The sequence below is a fragment of the Pseudopodoces humilis genome, chromosome 3, assembly GCF_049639895.1.
Source record: "Pseudopodoces humilis isolate 2021_Gansu_Grassland_sample_001 chromosome 3, ASM4963989v1, whole genome shotgun sequence".
NCBI classification, from domain to species: Eukaryota; Metazoa; Chordata; class Aves; order Passeriformes; family Paridae; genus Pseudopodoces; species Pseudopodoces humilis.
This window is the reverse complement of record NC_142202.1, coordinates 114,044,368-114,068,732: the sequence shown is the minus strand read 5'-3', so window position 1 is coordinate 114,068,732 and position 24,365 is coordinate 114,044,368. Positions and strand designations below refer to the sequence as shown.

The window sequence follows — 24,365 nt, the reverse complement described above, 5'->3', positions numbered from 1 at the left end:
TTTTTCCAGGAGAAATCCCCACTTTCCCGAGGAAATTCCTGATTTTCCGGGAGAAATTCCCGATTTTCCAGGAGAAACCCCCATTTTCTGCTGGATAAATCCCGATTTTTCCCCATTTTCCCCCGGAAAATTTCCCACTTTTCCAGAGAAATTCCCATTTTCCCCCAGAAAATTCCCGTTTTCCTGAGAGAAATTCCCGCTTTTCCGGGATAAATCCCCGATTTTCCCCCAGAAAATTCCCGCTTTTCCAGGAAAAACTCTCTCCACATTTTATTTTCATCGAGCGACCGAAGGGAAAAACCTCGGGAATTCCCGGGAATTCCGGGATTTTTCCCGGGATTTCAGCAGAAGACTTTTTCCAGGTAGGCGTTGAGGAAGATCCCGCCGGGATCCAGCTTTTCCCGGATGGCGCAGAATTTCGGGAATTCCGGATACATCAGCTCCAGATCCTTCCGGGTGCAGCTGTGAGCCTGAGGCGGGAAAAATTCCAGGAGAATTCCCAAATTTCCCAAAATCTGGGAAATTTTTTTTTTTTTTTCCCGTTGTTTTTTTTTTTTTTCCTTATTTTTAGGAATATTTTACCCCCCGTGCCTCAGTTTCCCCTCGGGAAAAATCCCTCCTCTTTTCCAGGATTTGGGATCGATTTCTATCCAAAATTCCCGATTTTCCCAAAATCTGGGAATTTTTCCCATTTTTTTCTTATTTCAGGGATGTTTTTACCCCCGTGCCTCAGTTTCCCTCTGGAAAATCCCTCCCAATTCCCAGGATTTGGGATCGATTTCCAGTTAAAATTCCCGATTTTCCCAAAATCTGGGAATTTTTCCCGTTTTTCTTCTTATTTTTAGGAACATTTTACCCCGTGCCTCAGTTTCCCTCTGGAAAAATCCTTCCCAATTCCCGGGATTTGGGATCGATTTCCTGTAAAAATTCCTGATTTTCCCAAAATCTGGGAATGTTCACGAAGGATTTTTCCCATTTTTCTTCTTATTTGAGGGATTTTTACCCCGTGCCTCAGTTTCCCTCTGGAAATTCCCTCCCATTTCCCGGGATTTGGGATCGATTTCCTGTTAGAATTCCCGATTTTCCCAAAATCTGGGAATTTTTCCCATTTTTTCCTTATTTTAGGGATTTTTTTCCCCGTGCCTCAGTTTCCCCTCTGGGAAATCCCTCCCATTTTTCGGGATCAGGATCATTTTCCATGGAAAATCCCAATTTTCCCAAGTCTGGGAATGTTCTGGAAGGAATTTTTCCCGTTTTTTTCCTTTTTTTAGGGATCCTTTTCCCGTGCCTCAGTTTCCCTCTGGAAAAATCTCTCCCGATTCCCGGGATTTGGGATCGATTTCCAGGAGAATTCCCAATTTTCCCAAAATCTGGGAATTTTTCCCGTTTTTCTTCTTATTTTTTGGAATATTTTACCCCGTGCCTCAGTTTCCCTCTGGAAATTCCCTCCCAATTCCCAGGATTTGGGATCGATTTCCTGTTAGAATTCCCGATTTTCCCAAAATCTGGGAATGTTCACGAAGGATTTTTCCCATTTTTCCTTATTTTAGGGATTTTTACCCCGTGCCTCAGTTTCCCTCCGGGAAAATCCCTCCCAATTCCCGGGATTTGGGATCATTTTCCATCCAAAATTCCCAGTTTTTCCCAAATTCTGGAATGTTCAGGAGGGAATTTTTCCCAGTTTTTTATTATTTTAGGGATATTTTACCCCGTGCCTCAGTTTCCCTCTGGAAAAATCCCTCCTCCCGTTTTTCCTGTAAAATTCCTAAAAAAAAAAATTATATATATAAAAAATGGGGAAAAATTCCTTCCGGAACATTCCCAGATTTTGGGAAAATCGGGAATTTTAACTGGAAATCGATCCCAAATCCTGGGAATTGGGAGGGATTTTCCAGAGGGAAACTGAGGCACGGGAAAAACATCCCTAAAAAAAAGGAAAAAATGGGAAAGATTCCTTCCTGAGCATTCCCAAATTCGGGAAAATTGGGATTTTTAATGGGAAAATGATCCCAAATCCCAGAAAATGGGAGGAGGGATTTTTTTCCCAGAGGGAAACTGAGGCACGGGAAAAGGGATCCCAAAAAAAAAAACCCAAAAAATTTGGGAAAAATTCCATCCTGAGAATTCCCAAATTTGGGATCTTCCCGTGGAAATCGATCCCGATCCTGGGAAAAAGGGAGGGATTTTTTTCCCAGAGGGAAACTGAGGCACGGGAAGGCGATTCCGATTTTCCTGGGGTAATTCCCATTTTTCCTGAGGAAAATTCCCATTTTTCCGGGACAAATTCCTGATTTTCAGGGGAAAATCTCCCGGAAGAAATTCCCGGCTTTCTGGGGAAAATTCCCATTTTTTTTCCTGGAGAAATTCCCGCTTCCCTGGGATAAATCCGCGTTTCCCCGGGATAATTCCCAATTTCCCGGGATAATCCCAATTTTCCTGGGATAATTCCCGATTTTCCCAAACTTGGGAATGCTCAGGAAGGATTTTTTTCCCATTTTTTATCTTTTTTCCGGAATCCTTTTCCCGTGCCTCAGTTTCCCTCTGGAAAAAAGATCCCTCCTCCCATTTCCAGGGATTTGCATCAATCCCAATTTTCCCGGGATAATTCCCGGAGTTTCCTGACCCATTCCCGGTGTTCCCTGATCCATTCCTGGTTTTCCCAATCCATTCCTGGTATTTTTCCTGACCCATTCCCGGTGTTTCCCGATCCATTCCTGGTTTTCCCGACCCATTCCCAGTGTTTCCCGTGCCATTCCTGGTGTTTTTCCCTGATCCATTCCTGGTGTTTTTCCTGGCTCATTCCCAGTGTTTCTCGTTCCATTCCCAGTTTTTCCCGACCCATTCCCGGTTTTCTCAGTTCATTCCCGGTGTTCCCTGATCCATTCCCGGTGTTTTTCCCAACCCATTCCTGTTTTTCCGGCCCATTCCCGGTGTTTCCCGACCCATTCCCAGTGTTTCCCGTGCCATTCCCAGTGTTTTTCCCAGCCCATTCCCAGTGTTCCCTGATCCATTCCCGGTGTTTCCTGATCCATTCCTGGTTTTCCCAATCCATTCCCGGTATTTTTCCCGATCCATTCCCAGTGTTTTTCCCAACCCATTCCCGGTGTTTCCTGATCCATTCCCGGTGTTTCCCGATCCATTCCCGGTGTTTTTCCTGGCTCATTCCCGGTGTTTCTCGTTCCATTCCCAGTTTTTCCCAGCCCATTCCTGGTTTTCTCAGTTCATTCCCGGTTTTCCCAGCCCATTCCCAGTGTTTTTTCCAGCCCATTCCCGGTGTTTCCCGATCCATTCCCAGTGTTTCCCGTGCCATTCCCGGTGTTTTTCCGGGCCATTCCCGTTTTTCCCGTGCCATTCCCGGTGTTTCCCGATCCATTCCCGGTGTTTCCTAACCCATTCCCGGTGTTTCCTGATCCATTCCTGGTTTTCCCAATCCATTCCCGGTATTTTTCCCGATCCATTCCCGATGTTTCCCTTCCCATTCCCAGTGTTCTTCCCAATCCATTCCCGGTGTTTTTCCCAACCCATTCCCGGTTTTCCCGATCCATTCCCAGTGTTTTTCCCGACCCATTCCCGGTGTTCCCTGATCCATTCCCAGTGTTCCCTGATCCATTCCCGGTGTTTCCTGATCCATTCCCGGTGTTCCCTGGCTCATTCCCGGTGTTTCCTGATCCATTCCCGGTGTTTCTCGTTCCATTCCCAGTTTTTCCCAGCCCATTCCCGGTTTTCTCAGTTCATTCTCGGCTTTCCGGTGCCATTCCCGGTGTTTTTCCCAACCCATTCCCGGTGTTTTTCCAGATCCATTCCCATTTTTCCGGCCCATTCCTGGTGTTTTTCCCCATCCATTCCCGGTGTTTCCTGATCCATTCCCGGTGTTTCCCGATCCATTCCCGGTGTTTTTCCTGGCTCATTCCCGGTGTTTCTCGTTCCGTTCCCAGTTTTTCCCAGCCCATTCCTGGTTTTCTCAGTTCATTCCCGGTTTTCCCAGCCAATTCCCGTTGTTTTCCGGTGCCATTCCCAGTGTTTTTCCCAGCCCATTCCCGGTGTTCCCTGATCCATTCCCGGTGTTTCCTGATCCATTCCTGGTGTTTCCTGATCCATTCCTGGTTTTCCCAATCCATTCCTGGTATTTTTCCCGATCAATTCCCAGTGTTTCCCAACCCATTCCCGGTGTTTTTCCCAACCCATTCCCGGTGTTTCCCGACCCATTCCCGGTGTTTCCCGACCCATTCCCGGTGTTTCCCGATCCATTCCTGGTGTTTCCCGGTCCATTCCCAGTGTTTCTCATTCCATTCCCAGTTTTTCCCAGCCCATTCCCGGTTTTCTGTTCATTCTCGGCTTTCCGGTGCCATTCCCAGTGTTTTTCCCGATCCATTCCCGGTGTTTTTCCCAATCCATTCCTGGTTTTCCCGATCCATTCCCGGTTTTCCCGATCCATTCCCGGTGTTTCCCTGACCCATTCCCAGTGTTTTTCCCGACCCATTCCTGGTGTTTTTCCCAACCCATTCCCGGTGTTTTTCCCAATCCATTCCTGGTTTTCCCGATCCATTCCCAGTGTTTTTCCCAATCCATTCCCGGTTTTTCCCGATCCATTCCCGGTTTTTCCCAACCCATTCCCGGTGTTTTTCCCAATCCATTCCTGGTTTTCCCGATCCATTCCCAGTGTTTTTCCCGATCCATTCCCGGTTTTTCCCGATCCATTCCCGGTGTTTTTCCCGGCCCATTCCCGGTGTTTTTCCCGGGCCGTTCCCGGTGTTTTTCCCGGTACCTTGGCCCAGTGGGGTCTCCCTCCGTGTTTCCTCATGATTCCCTCGTAGAGGTTCCAGTACCGGAATCTCGGGATGTCCTTTCCGTAGGGCCTGGAACGCGCCGGATCCCGGCCGGAGTCAGCCCCGGAATCCCGGGAATCCCCCAACCCAAACCTCCCCTTCCCAGGGACTCGGGATCCCGGGAATTCTGGGAATGGGGGCCCTGAATCAGGATCCCTCCCCTTCCCGGGGATTTGGGATCCCGGGAATTCTGCTGGGAATGGGGGATCCCGATCCGGATTTGGGATCCTGGGATCCAGAGGGATCTCCATGCCCAGATTCCCAGTGGGAATGGTGTCTCCTCTTCCCAGGGATTCGGGATCCCGGGATCGGGAATGGGATCCCTTTTCTCCCAGGGATTTGGGATCTCGGGAATTCTGCCGGGAATGGGGTCCCCAGTCTGGATCCCTGCTCTTCCCAGGGATTTGGGATCCTGGGACTGGGACGATCCCACTGGGAATGGGGTCCTTGATTCAGATTTGGGATCCCGGGATCGGGAATGGGGCTCCTGATCCGGATCCCTCCCCTTCCCGGGGATTTGGGATCTCGGGATTGGGATCTGAAGGGATCCCTGTGCTCAGATTCCCAGTGGGAATGGCGTCTCCTCTTCCCAGGGATTTGGGATTCCCAGATCTGGAATGGGGCCCCTGACCTGGATCCCTCTTTTTTCCCGGGTATTTGGGATCCTGGGACTGGGATGATCCCACTGGGAATGGGTCCCGGATCTGGATTTGGGATCCCGGGATCGGGAACGGGGCTCCTGATCCGGATCCCTCCCCTTCACGGGGATTTGGGATCCCGGGAATTCTGCTGGGAATGGGGTCTCTGATCCGGATTTGGGATCCCGGGATCGGGAACGGGGTCCTGATCCGGTTCCCTGCTTTTCCCGGGGATTTGGGATCCTGGGAATTCTGCTGGGAATGGGGGATCCCGATCCGGATTTGGGATCCCGGGATCCAGAGGGATCTCCATGCCCAGATTCCCATTGGGAATGGTGTCTCCTCTTCCCAGGGATTCGGGATCCCGGGATCAGGAATGGGATCCCTTTTCTCCCAGGGATTTGGGATCCTGGAATTCCCACTGGGAATGGTGTCTCCTCTTCCCAGGGATTTCCCCCTCATCCAGGGAATTCAGGGATTGAGAAGATCCCAGAAAAAACCCCGGGATGCGTTTTCCTCCCGGAATTCCGGGATGGAGACAATCCCAGAAAAAACCCCGGGATGAGTTTTTCCTCCTGGAATTCCACAGCCCCACCATTCCCAACCTTTTCTTCCCCCAGATCATCCCAAATAATCCCAAATTATCCCCAAATTATCCAAAATTACCTCAAATTGTCCCAGATAATCCCAGATTATCCCAGATTACCCCAAATAATCCCAAATTATCCCAGATTATCCCATTTTTCCCCAGATTATCCCAGATTATCCCAAATAATCCCAAAATTATCCCCAATTATCCTGAATTTTCCCACCCCCATCATCCTCAGGATCCCCCACACCGAAACATCCTGGAAAAAAAACCCCGGGAGAAATTCCCGGGATGCCGCAGATCCGGGCCGGGAAAAGGGGGGTTGGGAATTCCCTGGGAAAAAGGGTTGGGAATTCTTGGGAATTCCCTGGGAAAAGGGGATTGGGAATTCCCTGGGAAAAGGGTTGGGAATTCCCTGGGAAAAGGGTTGGGAATTCCCTGGGAAAAGGGTTGGAATTCTTGGGAATTCCCGGGAAAAGGATTGGGAATTCCCTGGGAAAAGGTTGGGAATTTTCTGGGAAAAGGGTTGGGAATTCCCTGGGAAAAGGGTTGGGAATTCCTGGGAAAAAGGGGATTGGGAATTCCCAGGAAAAGGGTTGGGAATTCCCAGGAAAAGGGTTGGAATTCCCTGGGAAAAGGGGATTGGGAATTCCCGGGAAAAAGGGTTGCAATTCCCTGGGAAAATTGTGGGAATTCCTGGGAAAAGGGTTGGAATTCCCGGGAAAAGGGGATTGGGAATTCCCTGGGAAAAGGGGATTGGGAAAAGGGAAAAGGGTTGGGAATTCCCGGGGAAAAGGGTTGGGAATTCCCGGGAAAAGGGTTGGGAATTCCCGAGAAAAGGGTTGGGAATTCCCTGGGAAAAGGGGATTGGGAATTCCCTGGGAAAAGGGGATTGGGAATTCCCTGGGAAAAGGGTTGGGAATTCTCTGGGAAAAGGGGATTGGGAATTCCCGGGAAAAGGGTTGGGAATTCCTGGGAAAAAGGGGATTGGGAATTCCCAGGAAAAGGGTTGGGAATTCCCAGGAAAAGGGTTGGAATTCCCTGGGAAAAGGGGATTGGGAATTCCCGGGAAAAAGGGTTGCAATTCCCTGGGAAAAGGGTTGGGAATTCCCTGGGAAAAGGGTTGGGAATTCCCTGGGAAAAGGGTTGGGAATTCCCTGGGAAAAGGGTTGGGAATTCCCTGGGAAAAGGGTTGGGAATTCCCTGGGAAAAGGGTTGGGAATTCCCTGGGAAAAGGGTTGGGAATTCCCTGGGAAAAGGGTTGGGAATTCCCGGGAAAAGGGGATTGGGAATTCCCGGGAAAAGGGTTGGAATTCCCGGGAAAAGGGGATTGGGAATTCCCTGGGAAAAGGGGATTGGGAAAAGGGAAAAGGGTTGGGAATTCCCGGGAAAAAGGGTTGGGAATTCCCTTGGAAAAGGGGATTGGGAATTCCCGGGAAAAAGGGTTGCAATTCCCTGGGAAAATTGTGGGAATTCCTGGGAAAAGGGTTGGAATTCCCGGGAAAAGGGGATTGGGAATTCCCTGGGAAAAGGGGATTGGGAAAAGGGAAAAGGGTTGGGAATTCCCGGGGAAAAGGGTTGGGAATTCCCGGGAAAAGGGTTGGGAATTCCCGAGAAAAGGGTTGGGAATTCCCTGGGAAAAGGGTTGGGAATTCCCGGAAAAAGGGTTGGGAATTCCCTGGGAAAAGGGGATTGGGAATTCCCGGGAAAAGGGTTGGGAATTCCCTGGGAAAAGGGTTGGGAATTCCCTGGGAAAAGGGGATTGGGAATTCCCAGGAAAAGGGTTGGGAATTCCCAGGAAAAGGGTTGGAATTCCCTGGGAAAAGGGGATTGGGAATTCCCGGGAAAAAGGGTTGCAATTCCCTGGGAAAATTGTGGGAATTCCTGGGAAAAGGGTTGGAATTCCCGGGAAAAGGGGATTGGGAATTCCCTGGGAAAAGGGGATTGGGAAAAGGGAAAAGGGTTGGGAATTCCCTGGGAAAAGGGTTGGGAATTCCCTGGGAAAAGGGTTGGGAATTCCCTGGGAAAAGGGGATTGGGAATTCCCGGGAAAAAGGGTTGCAATTCCCTGGGAAAATTGTGGGAATTCCTGGGAAAAGGGTTGGAATTCCCGGGAAAAGGGTTGGGAATTCCCTGGGAAAAGGGTTGGGAATTCCCTGGGAAAAGGGTTGGGAATTCCCTGGGAAAAGGGGATTGGGAAAAGGGAAAAGGGTTGGGAATTCCCGGGAAAAGGTTGGGAATTTTCTGGGAAAAGGGGATTGGGAATTCCCGGGAAAAGGGGATTGGGAATTCCCTGGGAAAAGGGTTGGGAATTCTCTGGGAAAAGGGGATTGGGAATTCCCGGGAAAAGGGTTGGGAATTCCCAGGAAAAGGGTTGGGAATTCCCTGGGAAAAGGGTTGGGAATTCCCGGGAAAAAGGGTTGGGAATTCCCTGGGAAAATTGTGGGAATTCCTGGGAAAAGGGTTGGAATTCCCGGGAAAAGGGGATTGGGAATTCCCTGGGAAAAGGGGATTGGGAAAAGGGAAAAGGGTTGGGAATTCCCTGGGAAAAGGGTTGGGAATTCCCGGGACTGGGAACCTGTAGAGGATGACGTTGATGAAGCAGCTGTCGCGGCGGAAGCAGGGGCTGAGCAGGATCTCATCCCGCCGGGAAAAGCGGATCTCCACCGGGAAGTGCGCCGCGATCCCGGGATTCCCATCCAGCGCCGCCTGCAGCTCCAGCAGCGCCTCCTTGGTCCGGCCGCTGATCCCGGGAAAAATCCAGACCCCGTTATTCCCGGGAAAAATCCTGACCCCGTTATTCCCGGGAAAATCCTGACCCCGTTATTCCCGGGAAAAATCCTGACCCCGTTATTCCCGGGAAAAATCCTGACCCCGTTATTCCCGGGAAAAATCCAGACTGTTATTCCCAGGAAAAATCCATCCCTGGTTATTCCTGGGAAAATCCAGTCCTGGTTATTCCAGGGAAAATCCATCCTGTTATTCCAGGAAAAATTTAGTTCCGGTTATTCCCGGGATAATCCTGACCCCGTTATTCCCGGGAAAAATCCAGTCCTGGTTATTCCAGGGAAAATCCATCCTGTTATTCCAGGAAAAATTTAGTTCCGGTTATTCCCGGGAAAATCCTGACCCCGTTATTCCCGGGAAAAATCCAGACTGTTATTCCAGGGAAAATCCATCCCGTTATTCCAGGAAAAATTTAGTGCCGGTTATTCCCGGGAAAATCCTGTCCCCGTTATTCCCAGGAAAAATCCATCCCTGGTTATTCCCGGGAAAAATCCAGTCCTGGTTATTCCAGGGAAAATCCATCCCGTTATTCCAGGAAAAATCCTGACCCCGTTATTCCTGGGAAAATCCAGTCCTGGTTATTCCAGGGAAAATCCATCCCGTTATTCCAGGAAAAATCCTGACCCCGTTGTTCCTGGGAAAATCCATCCCGTTATTCCCGGAAAAATTTAGTCCCGGTTATTCCTAGAAAAATCCAGACCCCATTATTCCCGGGAAAAATCCAGTCCTGGTTATTCCCAAGAAAATCCAGCCCCGGTTATTCCCAGGAAAATCCATCCCTGGTTATTCCAGGAAAATCCAGCCCCGGTTATTCCCGGGAAAATGGGGGGAGGGGGGAAGAGACAACCCCGAAAGGATTCCCGGGATTTTTGTGTTGGATGGGGAATGTCCTGGGATTGGGATCCTGGGATTTGGGATCCCAGGAATGGGAATTCGGGATCTGGGAATTCCTACACGGGAAGGGCCCAGCCCTGGGCCAGGATTTGGGAATTCCATGGGATTTGGGATTTGGGAATTTGGGAATTTGGGAATTCCTACATGGGAATGGCCCAGCCCTGGACTGGGATCAGGGAAATTCCATGGGATTTGGGAATTCGGGATTTGGGAATTCCTACATGGGAATGGGAATTCAGGATCTGGGAATTCCATGGGATTTGGGAATTTGGGAATTCGGGAATTCCATGGGATTTGGGAATTTGGGATTTGGGAATTCCATGGGATTTGAGAATTCGGGATTTGGGAATTCCATGGGATTCAGGAATTCAGGATTTGGGAATCTGGGATTCGGGAATCCCTACATGGGGATGGCCCAGCCCTGGAACGGGATCAGGGAATTCCATGGGATTTGGGAATTCGGGAATGCCTACATGGGGATGGGAATTCAGGATCAGGGAATTCCATGGGATTTGGGAATTCGGGAACGCCTACATGGGGATGGGAATTCAGGATCAGGGAATTCCATGGGATTTGGGAATTCGGGAACGCCTACATGGGGATGGGAATTCAGGATCAGGGAATTCCATGGGATTTGGGAATTCGGGAATGCCTACATGGGGATGGCCCAGTCCTGGACGTGCTGCCGGAAGCGGCACTCGTAGGTGAGGATCCGGTGGCTGCGGTCGACGTTTTCCACCCGGGAATTGAAGAGGAGCCGGAAGAAGACGCGGTTGATCCAAACCACCAGGCCGGGAAAGAAGGAGCTGCCGGGAAAAAAACCGGGAATGGGGCCGGGAATTCCCGGGAATCCCGGGAATCCGGGGATGGGCGCTGGGAAAGGAGCTCCCATCCCATTCCGGACGGATCCGGGTTTTCCTTGGATGCTCGCGGGGATTCGCTGGGAATTCCGGCCCCTCCCAGCCAGGAATTCCAGCCCAAATCCCAAATTTCTCCCACTTTTCCCAGGGAATTCCGGCCCAAATCCCAAATTTCTCCCATTTTTCCCAGGGAATTCCGGCCCAAATCCCAAATTTTTCCCATTTTTCCCAAGGAATTCCAGTCCAAATCCCAAATTTCTCCCACTTTTCCCATGGAATTCCCTCCATTCCCAGCCTGGGGTTGGATCCAGCCCCATCCCAAGGGAAGGAATTTTGGGAATTCCCTGGGAATTGGGGACTCCAGGAAGGGTCTCCCTATCCCAGAATTCCATAAAAATCCCTCGGGATGGATCCTGAGCGCCCTGGATCCCGGAATCCCGGAATGGCTTCAGTAATTCCCGAAAAATTCCCAATTAATTCCCGAAAAATTCCCAAATAATTCCCAAATAATTCCAGGTTCATTCCGGATCCAATCCCAGGCTGGGAATGGAGGGAATTCCCATGGGAAAAGGGGGAGGGATTTGGGATTTGGGATTTGGGAAGGAATTCCTGGGGTATCCCAAAAAAAAAAACCCCAAATCCCAGAAAATCCCTGGGTTTCCTTTCCCAGAATTCCATAAAAATCCCAAAGTTGGACGCCAGAGGGCCCCAACCACGAATCCCAAACGCTTCCGTAGGAAAAGAGCTCCCGCCCAAAAAATATTCCCCCCAAAAAATTCCCCCCCCCAAAAAAAAATTCCCAAAGAAATATTCCCAAAAAAATATTCCCCCCAAAAAATATTCCCAAAATATTCCCATAAAAATTCCCCCAAAATTACTCCCCCAAAAAATTCCCCCCAAAAAATTCCCCAAAAATCATTCCCCCCCCAAAAAAAAATTCCCAAAAAATATTCCCAGAATATTCCCAAAAAAAAACCTAAAAAAAAAAAATTAAAAAAAAAAAAATTCTCCAAAAAATTCCCCAAAAAAATTTTCCCCCCAAAAAAAATTTCCCAAAATATTCCCCCAAAAAAATTCCCAAAAAATTGCCCTAAAAAAATATTTAGAAAAAAAATATTCCCAAAATATTCCCCCCAAAAAATTTTAAAAAATTTTAAAAAAAATTCCCCCCAAAAAATCCCCCTCAAAAAAATTCCCAAAAAATATTCCCAAAATATTCCCCAAAAAAAACCTCAAAAAAAAAAATTCCCAAATACAATTCCCCCAAAAAATTCCCAAAAAATTGTCCTAAAAAATATTAAAAAAAAATATTCCCCCTCAAAAAAATTCCCCCAAAAAATATTCCCAAAATATTCCCCAAAAAAATTCTCAAAAAAAAATTCCCAAAAAAAAATTCCCCCCAAAAAATTCCCCCAAAAAATTTTCCCCAAAAAATATTGCCCAAAATATTCCCAAAAAATATTCCCCCCAAAAAATATTAAAAAAAAATTCCCAAAATATATTTCCCCTCCCAAAAACTCCTAAAAATTTCCCAAAAAATATTCCCCAAAAAATAGTCCTAAAAAAAATTCCCCAAAAAATTTCCCACCAAAAAAATCCCCCCAAAAATTCCCATAAAATATTCCCCAAAAAAATATTCTAAAAGGAAAAAATTCCCAAAAAAATTCCCAAAAAATTTTCCCCCTGAAAAATTGCCCTAAAAAATATTAAAAAAAAAAAAAATCCCGTCAAAAAAATTCCCGAAAAATTCCCCAAAAAAATTCCTCCCGAAAAAAAATTCCCCCAAAAAATATTCCCAAAATATTCCCAAAGAAATTCCCCCCAAAAAAATTCTCCCCAAAAATTCCCCCAAAAAATATTCCTGAAATATTCCCCCCAAAAAAATCTCAAAACAAAATTCCAAAAAAAAAAAATTCCAAAAAATTCCCAAAAATAATTCCCCCAAAAAGATTCCCCCCCCCCCCAAAAATTCCCCCCAATATTCCCAAAAAAATTCCCAAAAAATTGCCCTAAAATAATATTTAGAAAAAAAATATTCCCCCTCAAAATTCCCAAAATATCCCCAAAAAATTCCCCTCAAAAAATTCCCCCTCAAAAAAATTCCCAAAAAATATTCCCAAAATATTCCCCAAAAAAATTTAAAAAAAATTCAAAAAAAAATTCCCCCCAAAAAATCCCCCTCAAAAAAATTCCCAAAAAATATTCCCAAAATATTCCCAAAAAAAAACCTCCAAAAAAAAATTCCAAAAAAAAAATTCCCCCAAAAAATTGCCCTAAAAAATATTAAAAAAAAATATTCCCCCTCAAAATTCCCAAAATATCCCCAAAAAATTCCCCCCCAAAAATTTCCCCTCCAAAAAATTCCCAAAAAAAAATTCCCAAAATATTCCCCAAAAAAATTAAAAAAAAATTCAAAAAAAAATTCCCCCCAAAAAATCCCCCTCAAAAAAATTCCCAAAAAATTATTCCCAAAATATTCCCAAAAAAAAACTCCAAAAAAAATTCCAAAAAAAAAATTCCCCCCAAAAATTCCCAAAAAATTGCCCTAAAAAACATTAAAAAAAAAAATATTCCCCCTCAAAATTCCCAAAATATCCCCAAAAAATTCCCCCCAAAAAATTTCCCCTCAAAAAAATTCCCAAAAAAACATTCCCAAAATATTCCCAAAAAAAAACTCTCAAAAAAAAAAAATTCAAAAAAAATTCCCCCCCCAAAAAAATTCCCAAAAAAAAAATTCCCCCAAAAAATTCCCAAAAAATTGCCCTAAAAAATATTAAAAAAAAAAACTATTCCCCCTCAAAATTCCCAAAATATCCCCAAAAAATTCCCCCAAAAAAATTCCCCCTCAAAAAAATTCCCAAAAAAACATTCCCAAAATATTCCCAAAAAAACTCTCAAAAAAAAAAAATTTCAAAAAAAAATCCCCCCCAAAAAAAATTCCCAAAAAAAAAATTCCCCCAAAAAATTTCCAAAAAATTGCCCTAAAAAATATTAAAAAAAAAAACTATTCCCCCTCAAAATTCCCAAAATATCCCCAAAAAATTCCCCCCAAAAAATTTCCCCTCAAAAAAATTCCCAAAAAATTATTCCCAAAATATTCCCAAAAAAAACCTCCAAAAAAAAATTCCAAAAAAAAAATTCCCCCAAAAAAATTGCCCTAAAATAATATTAAAAAAAAACTATTCCCCCTCAAAATTCCCAAAATATCCCCAAAAAATTCCCCCCAAAAAATTCCCCCTCAAAAAAATTCCCAAAAAATTATTCCCAAAATATTCCCAAAAAAAACTCTCAAAAAAAAAAAAAATTCAAAAAAATTCCCCCCCCAAAAAAAATTCCCAAAAAAAAAATTCCCAAAAAATTGCCTTAAAAAATATTAAAAAAAAAAAATTCCCCCTCAAAAAAATTCCCAAAAAAACATTCCCGAAAAAACATTCCCAAAAAATTATTCTCAAAAAAAGTCTCCAAAAAAATTCCCAACAAAGAAATTCCAAAAATAAAATTCCTCCCCCCAAAAAAAATTCCCAAATCCCTCCTTTTTTTTTTTTTTTTTTTTTTTTTTTTTTTTTTTCCCGGGAAAACGGGACCCCCCCTCCCCTCATTCCCGAGGAAATGAAAATCCGGGAAAATCGGGAATCTTTCCCTTCCCGAGTGTTTTTCCCGCACCTGATCCAGAGCAGGAATTCCAGGAGATAAAATCCCACGGCGTAATCCCAGAACCAGCTGGACGAGGAGCGCGGAGCCTGCGGAATTCCGGGGGGGAAAAAAAAAAAACCGGGAATGTTGGAGGGGGAGGGGCTGGAGAAGGGAATCCCGACATTCCCGACGTCCCAAAAATCCCAGGGAGGGGAACGGCCGGATCCGGGAAAATCCTGGATTTGCTGGGATGATCCAAAGAGTTGGGAAAATTCCTGGGATTTCCTTCGAATTCCCACCCCAGATTCATTCCTGGAATGGCCACGATCTTGGAAAATCCCGGGATTCCCAAAGCCTGGAATGCTGGGAGGCCCCATTCCCAGAATCCCGCCCCAAATCCATCCCTGGAATTCCCAGGATGACTCCAAGAGTCTGGAAAATCCCGGGATTCTCCCAAAATTCCCACTTCCCACCCCAAATTAATTCCTGGAATTCCCAGGACGACTCCAAGAACTTGGAAATTCCCGGGATTCCCAGAGCCTGGAATGCTGGGAGATTCCCAAAATCCCGCCCCAAATCCATCCCTGGAATTCTCGGGATGACTCCAAGAACTTGGAAATTCCCGGGATTCTCCCCAAACCCTGGAATGCTGGGAGATCCCATTCCCGGAATTCCCAAAAATCCCGCCCTCAATCCCTCCCTGGAATTGCTGGGATGATTCCAAGATCATGGAAATTCCCGGGATTCCCAGAGGGGAGAAAATCCTGGAATTCTTGACACAATCCCAAGAACTTGGAAATTCCCGGGATTCCCCCCAAATTCCCGGGATTCCCACCCCAAATTAATTCCTGGAATTCCCAGGACGACTCCAAGAACTTGGAGATTCCCGGGATTGCCAGAGCCTGGAATGCTGGGAGATCCCGTTCCCAAAATCTCGCCCCAAATCCGTCCCTGGGATTCCCGGGACCATCCCAGGAAGTTGGAAATTCCCGGGATTCCCGGATCCCGGAGCGTCCCCATTCCCCAATCCCTTCCCCACGGGATCCCCGGGATCGGGGCGGATTCCCGGGATTGGGGTGGATCCCCGGGATGGGGATGGATCGGGGTTGGATGATCCCCGGGATGGATGGGGATGGATTGGGATCGGGATCCCCGGGATCGGGCAGATCCCTGGGATGGATTTGGATCGGGATCGGATCCCCGGGATGGATCGGGATTCCTGGGATCGATGGGATCCCCGGGATGGATCGGGGTTGGATTCCCGGGATGGACGGGGATGGATCGGGATCGGGATCAATGGGATCCCCGGGATGGGGCAGATTCCTGGGATGGATCGGGATCGGGATCAGGATCGATGGGATCCCTGGGATGGGGCGGATTCCCGGGATGGATCGGGATCGGGATTGGGATCGATGGGATCCCCGGGATGGATCAGGATTGGGATTGGGATCGATGGGATCCCCAGGATGGGACGGATTCCCAGGATGGATCAGGATCGGGATTGGGATCGATGGGATCCCCGGGATGGATCAGGATCGGGATTGGGATCGATGGGATCCCCGGGATGGATCGGGATTGGGATCGTGGTGGATCCCCGGGATGGATGGGGATGGATGGGGATCGGGATTCCCTGGATGGATTGGGATCGGGATTGGGATCGGGATCGATGGGATCCCCGGGATGGATCGGGATTGGGATCCCTGGGATGGGGCGGATTCCCAGGATGGATCGGGATCCCCGGGATGGATGGGATCTCTGGGATGGATCGGGATCGGGATTGGGATCGATGGGATCCCCAGGATGGATCGGGATTGGGATCGTGGTGGATCCCTGGGATGGATGGGGATGGATCAGGATTGGGATCGGGATCAATGGGATCCCCGGGATGGATCAGGATCGGGATCCCCAGGGTGGATCGGGATCCCCGGGATGGATGGGATTCCTGGGATGGATTGGGATCGGGATCGGGATGGATTGGGATCCCTGGGATGCATTGGGATTTGGATCGGGATGGATGAGATCCCCGGGATGGATGGGGATCCCCGGGATGGATCGGGATCGGGATTTGGATCGGGATGGATGGGATCCCCGGGATGGATCGGGATCGGGATGGATCGGGATCCCCGGGATGGATCGGGGTTTGGATCGGGATCGGGATGGATGGGGACCCCCGGGATGGATCGGGATCGGGATGGATCGGGATCCCCGGGATGGATTGGGATTTGGATGGGGATTGGGATGGATGGGGATCCCTGGGATGGATGGGGATCCCCGGGATGGATTGGGATCCCTGGGATGGATGGGGATCCCCGGGATGGATGGGATCCCCGGGATGGATCGGGGTTTGGATCGGGATCGGGATGGATGGGGATCCCCGGGATGGATGGGGATCCCCGGGATGGATGGGGATCCCCGGGATGGATGGGGATCCCCGGGATGGATCGGGATCGGGATGGATGGGGATCCCCGGGATGGATGGGATCCCCGGGATGGATTGGGATCCCCGGGATGGATGGGGATCGGGATGGATGGGGATCCCCGGGATGGATCGGGATCGGGATGGATCGGGATCCCCGGGATGGATCGGGGTTTGGATCGGGATCGGGATGGATGGGGATCCCCGGGATGGATTGGGATTGGGATGGATCGGGATCCCCGGGATGGATGGGGATCGGGATGGATGGGATCCCCGGGATGGATGGGGATCCCCGGGATGGATTGGGATCCCCGGGATGGATTGGGATCCCCGGGATGGATGGGGCGGATCCCTGCCTGCTGGGTGGGATCCTGGTAGACGATCCGGACGTTGTCGCTGTGCGGGAACCACAGGAAGCGAAAATACTGCGAGCGGCTCAGGTGCTGCTCCAGCCCTTCCAGGACCTGCCGGGAAGGAATAAACACCGGGAATAAACACCGGGAATACTGGGAATTCTGGGAATACTGGGAATACTGGGATCGGCTCAGGTGCTGCTCCAGCCCTTCCAGGACCTGCCAGGAATAACAAACCGGGAATTCTGGGAATTCTGGGAATACTGCGAGCGGCTCAGGTGCTGCTCCAGCCCTTCCAGGACCTGCCGGGAAGGAATAAACACCGGGAATTCTGGGAATTCTGGGAATACTGGGAATACTGGGAATAACAAACTGGGAACACTGGGAATACTGGGAATAACAAACTGGGAACACTGGGAATACTGGGAATAACAAACTGGGAATACTGGGAATACGGGGATGGGCCCAGGTGCTGCTCCAGCCCTTCCAGGACCTGCCGGGAATAAACACCGGGAATAAACACCGGGAATAACAAACTGGGAATAAAAACCGGGAATAAACACCCGGGAATAAAAAATGGGAATAACAAACTGGGAATTCTGGGAAAACAAACCAGGAAAAACCGGGAAAAACCAGGAATACTGGGAAAACAATCCGGGAAAAACAGGGAATACTGGGAAATCTGGGAATACCGGGAAATCCGGGAAAACAAACTGGGAATACTGGGAAATTCCCAGGGGGCCGGGATTCCCGATCCATTCCGGAATTCCAGGATTCCATGAAATTCCCTCCTCCTGCCCTCCCCATCCCAAATCCTTCCCAAGGACTCCGGTTGATCCGGGATTATCCCACAAATCCTCGGGATTCATCTTGAAATCCCGGGAATGCTGAGCCCGTCCTTGCCTGACCTTCCTGGGAATTCTTTTCCCGCATTCCCGGGGTTTGTTTTTTTTTTTTCCCGGATTTTTGGGGTCTTCTCCCATTTTTTTTTTCCTGGGATGGGATCGGGGATGAATCCACGGATAAAGGGATGGGGATTTTCCCGGGAATCTGCAGCTCTGGGATGGGGGAGGGGCAAGGAAAAGCGGGATCGGGCTGGGAATGGGATGGGGTTGGGAATCCATGGACCCCATCCCAAGGAATTCCGGGATTCCGGGATCCAGAATTCCCAGGGGGAAAAAGAATCCTGCAAATATTTCCTGGGAATGTTTCTTGGGAATATTCCCTGGGGTTTTTTTTCCTGGGAATATTTTCTGGGAATATTCCCTGCGAATAATTTCCTGGGAATCTTTTCCAGGACTCCTTCCTGGCAGATCCTCTCCATTTTCCCAGGGAATTCCCACCATTCCCAGCCTGGATTGGATTTGGAATCAGCCTGGAATTATTCGGGAATTATTCAGGAATTATTCGGGAATTTTTTGGGCATTTTTCTGGGAATTATTTTGGATTTTTTTCTGGAATTTTTCTGGAATTATTCAGGAATTATTTGGGAATTTTTTGGGAATTATTTGGGAATTATTCAGGAATTATTTTGGAGTAATTCTGAAATTTTTCTGGAATTTTTCGGGAATTATTTAGGCATTTTTTGGGAATTATTTGGGAATTATTGAAGCCATTCCGGGATTCCGGGATCCAGGGCGCTCAGGATCCATCCCGAGGGATTTTTATGGAATTCTGGGATAGGGAATCCCAGGCTGGGAATGGAGGGAATTCCCTGGGAATTGGGGAGAAATTTGGGATTTGGGCTGGAATTCCATGGGAAAAAGGGGGGAAAATTTGGGATTTGGGCCGGAATTCCCGGCTGGGAAGGTGGAGCAGGACCAGGATTCGATTCCCAGCGAATCCCTTCGAGAATCCACAGAAAAACCGGGAATTCTCCCATCCCAAAACATTCCAGGATCCTCCCCCTCATTCCCGGCCTTCGGAATCCCCGGGATCCGATCCGGGGCAAACGGGGACGGGGAAATTCCACAATCCCGGCTCCAACGGCTCCGTGTCCGACATTCCCGGAAATCTGAACCCCTCATTCCCAAATTATCTGAATCCCTCATTCCCAGAAATCCCAGCCACTCATTCCCGGAGATCTGAATCCCTCATTCCCGGTTTTCTGAACCCCTCATTCCCAATTATTTGAGTCCCTCATTCCCAAATTATCTCCAGCTTGCATTCCCGGTTTTCTGAGCCCCTCATCATTCCCAATTATCTGAATCCCTCATTCCCAAATTATCTCCAGCTCTCATTCCCGGTTTTCTGAGCCCCTCATTCCCAAATTATCTGATTCCCTCATTCCCGGTTTTCTGAGCCCCCCATTCCCAGTTATCTCTGGCTCTCATTCCCAATTATCTGAACTCCTCATTCCCAAATTATCTCCGGCTCCCATTCCCAATTATCTGAATCCCTCATTCCCAAATGATCTGGGTCCCTCATTCCCAAATTATCTGAACCCATTCCCAAATTATCTGAACCCCTCATTCCCAAATTATCTCCGGCTCTCATTCCCGGTTTTCTGAGCCCCTCATTCCCAAATTATCCCAGTCCCTCATTCCCAGAGATCTGAATCCCTCATTCCCAAATTATCTCCGGCGCTCATTCCCAAATTATCTGAACCCCTCATTCCCAGGAATCTGAACCCCTCATTCCCAATTTATCTCTGGCTCTCATTCCCGGTTTTCTGAGCCCCTCATTCCCAAATTATCTGAACCCCTCATTCCCAATTTATGTCTGGCTCTCATTCCCGGTTTTCTGAGCCCCTCATCATTCCCAAATTATCTGAACCCCTCATTCCCAATTTATGTCCGGCTCTCATTCCCGGTTTTCTGAGCCCCTCATCATTCCCAAATTATCTGATTCCCTCATTCCCGGTTTTCTGAGCCCCCCATTCCCGGTTATCCCTGGCTCTCATTCCCAAATTATCTGAACCCCTCATTCCCAGGAATCTGAACCCCTCATTCCCAATTTATCTGAAGCCCTCATTCCCGGTTTTCTGCATCCCTCATTCCCAAATTATCTCCGGCTCTCATTCCCAATTATCTGAGCCACTCATTCCCGAGTTATCTCCGGCTCTCATTCCCGGTTTTCTGAGCCCCTCATCATTCCCAATTATCCGAGTCCCTCATTCCCAATTATCCGCCTCCCTTGATTCCCGGTTATCTCCGGCTCTCATTCCCGGTTTTCCGCCGCTCTCATTATCCCGGGATGAAAGGCGGCAGTCGGGATCAGGGCGAAGGTCGGGATGAGGGCGGCGACATTCCCGGGACATTCCGGGACATTCCGGGATATTTTGGGATAGTTTGGGATATTTTGGGATATTGTTTCCCCTCCCGGAGGACGGGAAAGGTCGGGATGAGGAGAGGGGGGAGGGGGAGCGGATTCCTGGGGATGGAGAATTCCAGGGAAAACGGGGAATGGGAGGGGGGGTGGGAGGGGAGGAGGGAGGGGAAAAGTGGGAAAAAGAAGTGGGAAAAAGTGGGAAAAAGTGGGAAAAAGTGGGAAAAGGGGGAATGGAAAGAGGGAAAAGGGTGCAGGGAATGTGGGAATGGACGGGAAAAGGGGGGAAAAGTGGGAATGGACAGAGGGAAAACCGGGAATGTATGGAGGGAATGGGGGAATGGATGGGAAAAGAGGGAAAAGTGGGAATGGACAGAGGGAAAACCGGGAATGGGTGGGGAAAACCGGGAATGGATGGAGGAAAAAGGGGGAAAAGTGGGAAAGGATAAGAAAACTGGGAATGGACGGAGGGAAAAGTGGGAATGGGTGGAGGGAAAAGGGGGAAAAGGATGGGAAAAGTGGGAAAGGAAAGGGGGAATGTGGGAATGGATGGGGAAAGTGGGAAAAGTGGGAACGGACGTGGGGAAAAGACGGAGGGAAAAATGGGAATGGGTGCAGGGAAAAGTGGGAAAGGAACCAGGGAAAGAGGGAAAAGGATGGCGGGAATGTGGGAATGGAGGGGAAAAGGGAAGGAAAACCGGGAATGGGGGGAGGGAAAAGTGGGAATGGATGGAGAGAATGTGGGAATGGATGGGAAAAGGGGGAAAAGTGGGAATGGACGGAGGGAAAACCGGGAATGGATGGAGAGAATGTGGGAATGGATGGGAAAAGGGGGAAAAGTGGGAATGGACAGGGGGAAAAGGGGGAAAACCAGGAATGGAGGGGGAAAAGTGGGAAAAGGGGCAATGGATGGAGGGAAAACCGGGAATGGGTGGAGAGAAAAGTGGGAATGGGTGGAAGGAAAAGTGGGAATGGGTGGAGGGAAAAGGGGGAAAAGGATGGGAAAAGTGGGAATGGATGGGAAAAGGGGGAAAAGTGGGAAAAGGGGGAATGAGGTAGGAAAAGGGGGAAAGAATGGAGGGAAAAGTGGGAATGGATGGGAAAAGGGGGAATGGATGGGAATGGACAGGGGGAAAACCGGGAATGGATGGAGGGAATGTGGGAATGGGTGGAGGGAAAAGTGGGAATGGATGGGAAAAGTGGGAATGGACAGAGGGAAAACCGGGAATGGACAGAGGGAAAACCGGGAATGGATGGAGGGAAAAGGGGGAAAAGGATGGGAAAAGTGGGAAAGGAAAGAGGGAAAAGAGGGAAAAGATGGGAGAAAAGGATGGATGGGAATGGATCCAGGGAAAAGGGGGAAAAGTGGGAAAAGTGGGAAAAGTGGGAATGGGTGGAGGGAAAAGTGGGAAAGGATCCAGGGAAAGAGGGAAAGGATGGAGGGAATGTGGGAATGGATGGGAAAAGTGGGAATGGATGGGAAAAAGGGGAGAAGTGGGAGAAGGGGGAAAATATGGGAAAGGATGGAGAGAAAAGTGGGAATGGAGGGGGAAAAGTGGGAAAGGAAAAGGGGAAAAGGGTGGAGGGAATGTGGGAATGGACAGGGGGAAAACCGGGAATGGATGGAGGGAATGTGGGAAGGGAATGGATGGGAAAAGGGGGAAAAGTGGGAAAAGTGGGAATGGATGGAGGGAAAAGTGGGAAAAGTGGGAATGGATGGTGGGAAAAGCACGGAGGGAATCTGGGAATGGATGGGAAAAGGGGGGAAAATGGGAATGGACAGAGGGAAAACCAGGAATGGATGGAGGGAAAACGGGGAATGGATGGACGGAAAAGTGGGAATGGATGGACAGGAAAAGAGGGAAAAGTGGGAATGGACGGAGGGAAAAGGATGGAGAGAAAAGGGGGAATGGATGGAGGGAAAACCGGGAATGGATGCAGGGAAAGTGGGAAAAGTGGGAATGGAGGGGTGGGAAAAGTGGGAAAGGAAAGGGGGAAAAAGATGGAGGGGATGTGGGAATGGACAGGGGGAAAAGTGGGAAAAGAGTGGAGGGATAACGGGAGAAAAGGGTGGGAAAAGTGGGAAAGGAATCTGGGAATGGATGGGGAAAAGTGGGAAAGGAAAGAGGGAAGAGAGGGAAAAGATGGGGGAAAAGGATGGATGGGAATGGATCCAGGGAAAAGGGGGAAAAGCGGGAATGGAGGGGTGGGAAAAGTGGGAATCAAATTTCCAAGGCGGAACCTCAGAAACCACGGAACCGAAACCCTTCGGAACCCCGGAAAAGAAATTCCCGAAATTCCCGAAATTCCCGAAATTCCCGCGGGAATTCCCGTCCTACCTGGGGCAGGGTGGAGGGAAAGGCGACCTCGCGCAGCCGGAATTCCGGGACGCACTGGAAGGTGACGGAGAGGACGATTCCCAAACATCCCAGGTGGAGCCGAGCCGCCTGGAAAACCTCGGGATTCAGCGATTCCGAACATTCCAGGATTTCTCCGGAAGCCAGGAGCAGGGAAAGAGCCACAACCTGTGGAGGGGGGGAGGGGAATTCCGGGTTCCAGATGGATCTGCCGGGAATTCTTGCCCACTTTTCCCGGGAAATTCCAGCCCAAATCCCAAATGATTCCCGGTTTTTCCAGGGAATTCCGGCCCCATTCCCAAATTCCTTCCCAAATCTCAAATTGTTCGCACTTTTCCCTGGAAATTCCAGCCCAAATCCCAAATTATTCCCGGTTTTTCTAGGGAATTCCGGCCCAATTCCCAAATCCCAAATTCCTCCCCCTTTTCCCAAAAAAATTCCAGCCCAAATCCCAAATTATTCCCGGTTTTTCTAGGGAATTCCAGCCCAATTCCCAAATCCCAAATTCCTCCCCCTTTTCCCAAAAAAATTCCAGCCCAAATCCCAAATTATTCCCTATTTTCCAAGGAATTCCTTCCCTAATCCCAGTTCTTGCTCATTTTCCCTGGAAATTCCTTCCCAGTTCCCAAATCCCAAATTATTCCCAGTTTTTCCAGGGAATTCCAGCCCAAATCCCAATTTTTTCTCCCAAGTTTTTTCCCATGGAATTCTCTCCATTCCCAGGCCGGGATTGGAAATCCAGCCCCATCCCAAGGGAAGGAATTTTGGGAATTCCCTGGGAATTGGGGACTCCAGGAAGGGTCTCCCTATCCCAGAATTCCATAAAAATCCCTCGGGATGGATCCTGATGGATCCCGGAATCCCGGGATTCCTTGGGATGGGATCCACAGATTCCCAATCCCACCCCATTCCCAACCCGATCCGGCTTTTCCTTGGATATTCCCAGGGATTTTTTTGGGAATTCCAGCCCAGCCGGGAATTCCTTCCCAAAATTCCGGGATGAGGAGATCGGAACTCCAGGAATCTTCGGGAATTTGGGAATATCCCGAGCTGGATCCACCAGGATTCTCCAACTCCCAGCCCTGCACTGAACATTCCAAGAATTCCAAGAATTCCCTGAATTCCCAGCTCAGATTCCAGGGAATTTTCCCATCGGATTTTTGGGAATAAAAGGGAGAAATCCGGCACCGGGAATGTCGGAATTGCGATTTTCCCTGGAATTTTTCCTCGGGATGGGAATTCCCAACCGGGATAAACCCGGAGCAGCGAAATTCCCCAAAAAAATCCCGGAGTGATCTTAACTGGGAAAAATCCCCAAAAATCCCAATCCTGGAATTCCCCCATCCCGGATTTCTCCCGGATATTCCCGGATTCCCTTCTCCTGATCCAAAATTCCCAAAGTTTCTGGGCGGTCTCTGGGAATTCCAGGAAGAATTCCGGGAAGAATTCTGGGAAGAATTCCAGGAAAAATTCCAGGAAAAATTCTGGGAAGAATTCTGGGAAAAATTCCAGGAAAAATTCTGGGAAGAATTCCTGGAGGAATTCCGGGAAGAATTCTGGGAACAATTCCGGGAAAAATTCTGGGAAGAATTCGAGGAAGAATTCCAGGAAAAATTCAGGGAAGAATTCCGGGAAGAATTCTGGGAAGAATTACGGGAAGAATTCGGGGAAGAATTCTGGGAAGAATTCCAGGAAGAATTCCTGGAGGAATTCTGGGAAGAAATCTGGGAAGAATTCCTGGAGGAA

The 24,365-nt window shown here is 48.7% G+C and overlaps 1 protein-coding gene across 1 annotated transcript in view; it reads right to left on the bottom strand.

Moving 5' to 3' along the window:
* Positions 1 to 341: 341 nt before the first annotated feature.
* The window catches only part of LOC102114090 (L-gulonolactone oxidase-like), a 31,280-nt gene continuing 7,256 nt past the window's right edge, over positions 342 to 24,365 (bottom strand). Inside the window, exons 5-11 of the mRNA XM_005534204.2 lie at positions 22,602 to 22,787; positions 16,999 to 17,106; positions 14,257 to 14,333; positions 10,390 to 10,539; positions 8,631 to 8,795; positions 4,766 to 4,856; positions 342 to 470 (exon numbers count right to left, since the gene is read on the bottom strand). Of these exons, the coding sequence (XP_005534261.2) occupies positions 342 to 470; positions 4,766 to 4,856; positions 8,631 to 8,795; positions 10,390 to 10,539; positions 14,257 to 14,333; positions 16,999 to 17,106; positions 22,602 to 22,787 (906 nt within the window). The remainder of the gene's footprint in view (positions 471 to 4,765; positions 4,857 to 8,630; positions 8,796 to 10,389; positions 10,540 to 14,256; positions 14,334 to 16,998; positions 17,107 to 22,601; positions 22,788 to 24,365) is intronic.